Source organism: Oncorhynchus gorbuscha, linkage group LG21 (assembly GCF_021184085.1).
Source record: "Oncorhynchus gorbuscha isolate QuinsamMale2020 ecotype Even-year linkage group LG21, OgorEven_v1.0, whole genome shotgun sequence".
NCBI lineage: Eukaryota > Metazoa > Chordata > Actinopteri > Salmoniformes > Salmonidae > Oncorhynchus > Oncorhynchus gorbuscha.
The window spans coordinates 11,154,081-11,160,080 of record NC_060193.1 but is presented as its reverse complement, the minus strand read 5'-3'; the positions used below and the strand labels follow the sequence as shown (position 1 = coordinate 11,160,080).

The 6,000-nt window shown below is 45.7% G+C and overlaps 1 protein-coding gene across 4 annotated transcripts in view; it reads right to left on the bottom strand.

Moving 5' to 3' along the window:
- Positions 1-6,000, bottom strand: part of gc2 (guanylyl cyclase 2) — a 35,381-nt gene that overhangs the window by 14,609 nt on the left and 14,772 nt on the right. For all 4 annotated transcript variants that reach the window (XM_046320334.1, XM_046320335.1, XM_046320337.1 and 1 more), the window contains one exon: positions 1-28. This exon is cut by the window's left edge and continues 57 nt beyond it. In XM_046320334.1, the coding sequence (XP_046176290.1) occupies positions 1-28 (28 nt within the window). The remainder of the gene's footprint in view (positions 29-6,000) is intronic.

The following is a 6,000-nucleotide window of genomic DNA, read 5'->3' as shown; positions in this document are numbered from 1 at the left end:
ATCCTAACAGCAGAGAACGGATCCACACCTGGGGAAAACATTTCAGCAATTTTTCACAAGTATTTTCAAAACTCTTTAAGTACAAAACTCTAAACTGATTACACTTGTAATACCCCTTATCTTCTGTTCAGAACCTTTGATTGGACTTTTACACATCTTTCACCCCTGAGTCGCAAAATCAACTTTTTCCGTGAAATACCATGAGAACATTTAGTTTAGTCACCAATACATCAGATGACTAAATGCTCACCATTTAGTCATGTAGTCATTTTAACTAACATTAAGTCCAATAGCAAAACACACGAGATACACATTTTAAAAACGGTTATTTTTGAAGTGCTGACCACACAAATATTAGATGGTAAATGTCATTTTTCATACAGAATTTGAATATAACTTGACATGCACAATTTTAGTTTCATTATCCTTATACAGTACTACAGTGCATACAGTACTACAGTAGATACAGTACTACAGTGCATACAGTAGATACAGTACTACAGTACATACAGTACACACAGTACTGCAGTACACACAGTACTACAGTACATACAGTAGATACAGTACTACAGTACATACAGTACACACAGTAGTACAGTACACACAGTACTACAGTAGATACAGTACTACAGTACACACAGTACACACAGTACTACAGTACTACAGTACATACAGTACACACAGTACTACAGTACATACAGTACATACAGTACTACAGTACACACAGTACCACAGTACTACAGTACATACAGTACACACAGTACATACAGTACTACAGTACATACAGTACTGTGGTCAAATAATCAGATATAGTGGTATTGTAAACCAGTCGGCTATGGTAAAAACTTACCACGGTGTTGAATGCCATTTCTGCCCCATGGACAAATGTACAATATCACCTTTTCTACGTGACTTTTCAACTGATACAGTATCACCTGTCTCTCTGCTTGAAATTCATCAGCTTAATGTATCAATGTATACGGTATAATCCCAGGTATTTCAGCAGTGCATTGTACACTACGCTATAATGGTAGCACATAGGGAGTCGTTGTCCTATTGAAGCACACTGGCTGATGGAGACAGATGATGTATTTACAGCCACATCCATACATGATTTGGTTTTACTTTCCAACATAAATTGATGTCAAACTGATACATTTGTGAGGTAAAATAACACTGCATACATTTGTGAGGCAAATAACACTGCATGAGAGCACCAGCTGTTCCGGAAGACTATGTGATCACGCTCTCCACAGCCGATGTGAGTAAAGACCTTTAAACAGGTCAACATTCCGCAGGGCCAGACAGATAACCAGGACGTGTACTGCGAGCATGCGCTGACCAACTGGCAAGTGTCTTCACTGACTTCACTGATTTTTAACCTCTCCCTGTCCGAGTCTGTAATACCAACATGTTTCAAGCAGACCACCATAGTGCCTGTGCCCAAGAACACTAAGGTAACCTGCATGAATGACTACCGACCAGTAGCACTCACATCTGTAGCCATGAAGTGCTTTGAAAGGCTGGTCCTGGCTCACATCAACACCATTATCCCAGAAACCCTAGACAGACTCCAATTTGCATAACGCACCAACAGATCTACAGATGACGCCATCTCTATTGCACTCCACACTGCCCTTTCCCTCCAGGACAAAAGGAACACCTATGTGAGAATGCTATTCATTGACTACAGCTCAGCATTCAACATCAACACCATAGTGCCCTAAAAGATCAACAATAAGCTAAGAACCCTGGGACTAAATACCTCCCTCTGCAACTGGTCATGGACCCCCCCTGTATATAGTCTCCACATTGACTCTGTACCGGTACCCCCTGTATATAGTCTCCACATTGACTCTGTACCGGTACCCCCTGCATATAGTCTCCACATTGACTCTGTACCGGTACTCCCTGTATATAGTCTCCACATTGACTCTGTACCGGTACCCCCTGTATATAGTCTCCACATTGACTCTGTACCGGTACCCCCTGTATATAGTCTCCACATTGACTCTGTACCGGTACCCCCTGCATATAGTCTCCACATTGACTCTGTACCGGTACTCCCTGTATATAGTCTCCACATTGACTCTGTACCGGTACCCCCTGTATATAGTCTCCACATTGACTCTGTACCGGTACCCCCTGTATATAGTCTCCACATTGACTCTGTACCGGTACCCCCTGCATATAGTCTCCACATTGACTCTGTACCGGTACCCCCTGTATATAGTCTCCACATTGACTCTGTACCGGTACCCCCTGTATATAGTCTCCACATTGACTCTGTACCGGTACTCCCTGTATATAGTCTCCACATTGACTCTGTACCGGTACCCCCTGTATATAGTCTCCACATTGACTCTGTACCGGTACCCCGTGTATATAGTCTCCACATTGACTCTGTACCGGTACCCCCTGTATATAGTCTCCACATTGACTCTGTACCGGTACCCCCTGTATATAGTCTCCAGATTGACTCTCTACCTGTACCCCCTGTATATAGCCTCCACATTGACTCTGTACCGGTACCCCCTGTATATAGCCTCCACATTGACTCTGTACCGGTACCCCCTGTACCTGTATATAGTCTCCACATTGACTCTGTACCGGTACCCCCTGTACCTGTATATAGTCTCCACATTAACTCTGTACCGGTACCCCCTGTACCTGTATATAGCCTCCACATTGACTCTGTACCGGTACACCCTGTATATAGTCTCCACATTGAGTCTGTACCGGTACCCCCTGTATATAGTCTCCACATTGACTCTGTACCGGTACCCCCTGTATATTGTCTCCACATTGACTCTGTACCGGTACCCCCTGTATATAGTCTCCACATTGACTCTGTACCGGTACCCCCCTGTATATAGTCTCCACATTGACTCTGTACCATACCCCCTCGTATATAGTCTCCACATTAACTCTGTACCGGTACCCCCTGTATATAGTCTCCACATTGACTCTGTACCGGTACCCCCTGTATATAGTCTCCACATTGACTCTGTACCGGTACCCCCCTGTATATAGTCTCCACATTGACTCTGTACCGGTACCCCCCTGTATATAGTCTCCACATTAACTCTGTACCGGTACCCCCCTGTATATAGTCTCCACATTAACTCTGTACCGGTACCCCCCTGTATATAGTCTCCACATTGACTCTGTACTGGTACCCCGTGTATATAGTCTCCACATTGACTCTGTACTGGTACCCCGTGTATATAGTCTCCACATTGACTCTGTACCGGTACCCCCTGTATATAGTCTCCACATTGACTCTGTACCGGTACCCCCTGTATATAGCCTCCACATTGACTCTGTAGTGGTAACCCCCTGTTTATAGCCTCCACATTGACTCTGTAGTGGTAACCCCCTGTTTATAGTCTCCACATTGACTCTGTAGTGGTAACCCCCTGTTTATAGTCTCCACATTGACTCTGTACCAGTACACCCTGTATATAGTCTCCAGATTGACACTGTACCGGTACCCCCTGTATATAGCCTCCACATTGACTCTGTAGTGGTAACCCCCTGTTTATAGTCTCCACATTGACTCTGTAGTGGTAACCCCCTGTTTATAGTCTCCACATTGACTCTGTACCATACCCCCCTGTATATAGTCTCCACATTGACTCTGTACCGGTACCCCCCTGTATATAGTCTCCACATTGACTCTGTACCGGTACCCCCCTGTATATAGTCTCCACATTAACTCTGTACCGGTACCCCCCTGTATATAGTCTCCACATTAACTCTGTACCGGTACCCCCTGTATATAGTCTCCACATTGGCTCTGTACCGGTACCCCTTGTATATAGTCTCCACATTGACTCTGTACCGGTACCCCGTGTATATAGTCTCCACATTGACTCTGTACCGGTACCCCCTGTATATAGTCTCCAGATTGACACTGTACCGGTACCCCCTGTATATAGCCTCCACATTGACTCTGTACCGGTACCCCCTGTATATAGTCTCCACATTGACTCTGTACCAGTACCCCCTGTATATAGTCTCCACATTGACTCTGTAGTGGTAACCCCCTGTTTATAGTCTCCACATTGACTCTGTACCGGTACCCCCTGTACCTGTATATAGTCTCCACATTGACTCTGTACCGGTACCCCCTGTACCTGTATATAGTCTCCACATTAACTCTGTACCGGTACCCCCTGTACCTGTATATAGCCTCCACATTGACTCTGTACCGGTACCCCCTGTATATAGCCTCCACATTGACTCTGTACCGGTACCCCCTGTACCTGTATATAGTCTCCACATTGACTCTGTACCGGTACCCCCTGTACCTGTATATAGTCTCCACATTAACTCTGTACCGGTACCCCCTGTACCTGTATATAGCCTCCACATTGACTCTGTACCGGTACCCCCTGTATATAGCCTCCACATTGACTCTGTACCGGTACCCCCTGTACCTGTATATAGTCTCCACATTGACTCTGTACCGGTACCCCCTGTATATAGTCTCCACATTGACTCTGTACCGGTACCCCCTGTATATAGTCTCCACATTGACTCTGTACCGGTACCCCCCTGTATATAGTCTCCACATTGACTCTGTACCGGTACCCCCCTGTATATAGTCTCCACATTAACTCTGTACCGGTACCCCCCTGTATATAGTCTCCACATTAACTCTGTACCGGTACCCCCCTGTATATAGTCTCCACATTGACTCTGTACTGGTACCCCGTGTATATAGTCTCCACATTGACTCTGTACCGGTACCCCCTGTATATAGTCTCCACATTGACTCTGTACCGGTACACCCTGTATATAGTCTCCTGATTGACACTGTACCGGTACCCCCTGTATATAGCCTCCACATTGACTCTGTAGTGGTAACCCCTGTTTATAGTCTCCACATTGACTCTGTAGTGGTAACCCCCTGTTTATAGTCTCCACATTGACTCTGTACCAGTACACCCTGTATATAGTCTCCAGATTGACACTGTACCGGTACCCCCTGTATATAGCCTCCACATTGACTCTGTAGTGGTAACCCCCTGTTTATAGTCTCCACATTGACTCTGTAGGGGTAACCCCCTGTTTATAGTCTCCACATTGACTCTGTACCATACCCCCCTGTATATAGTCTCCACATTGACTCTGTACCGGTACCCCCCTGTATATAGTCTCCACATTGACTCTGTACCGGTACCCCCTGTACCTGTATATAGTCTCCACATTGACTCTGTACCGGTACCCCCTGTACCTGTATATAGTCTCCACATTGACTCTGTACCGGTACCCCCTGTACCTGTATATAGTCTCCACATTAACTCTGTACCGGTACCCCCTGTACCTGTATATAGTCTCCACATTGACTCTGTACCGGTACCCCCTGTACCTGTATATAGTCTCCACATTAACTCTGTACCGGTACCCCCTGTACCTGTATATAGTCTCCACATTGACTCTGTACCGGTACCCCCCTGTATATAGTCTCCACATTAACTCTGTACCGGTACCCCCCTGTATATAGTCTCCACATTAACTCTGTACCGGTACCCCCCTGTATATAGTCTCCACATTGACTCTGTACTGGTACCCCGTGTATATAGTCTCCTGATTGACACTGTACCGGTACCCCCTGTATATAGCCTCCACATTGACTCTGTAGTGGTAACCCCCTGTTTATAGTCTCCACATTGACTCTGTAGTGGTAACCCCCTGTTTATAGTCTCCACATTGACTCTGTACCAGTACACCCTGTATATAGTCTCCAGATTGACACTGTACCGGTACCCCCTGTATATAGCCTCCACATTGACTCTGTAGTGGTAACCCCCTGTTTATAGTCTCCACATTGACTCTGTAGTGGTAACCCCCTGTTTATAGTCTCCACATTGACTCTGTACCATACCCCCCTGTATATAGTCTCCACATTGACTCTGTACCGGTACCCCCCTGTATATAGTCTCCACATTGACTCTGTACCGGTACCCCCCTGTATATAGTCTCCACATTAAC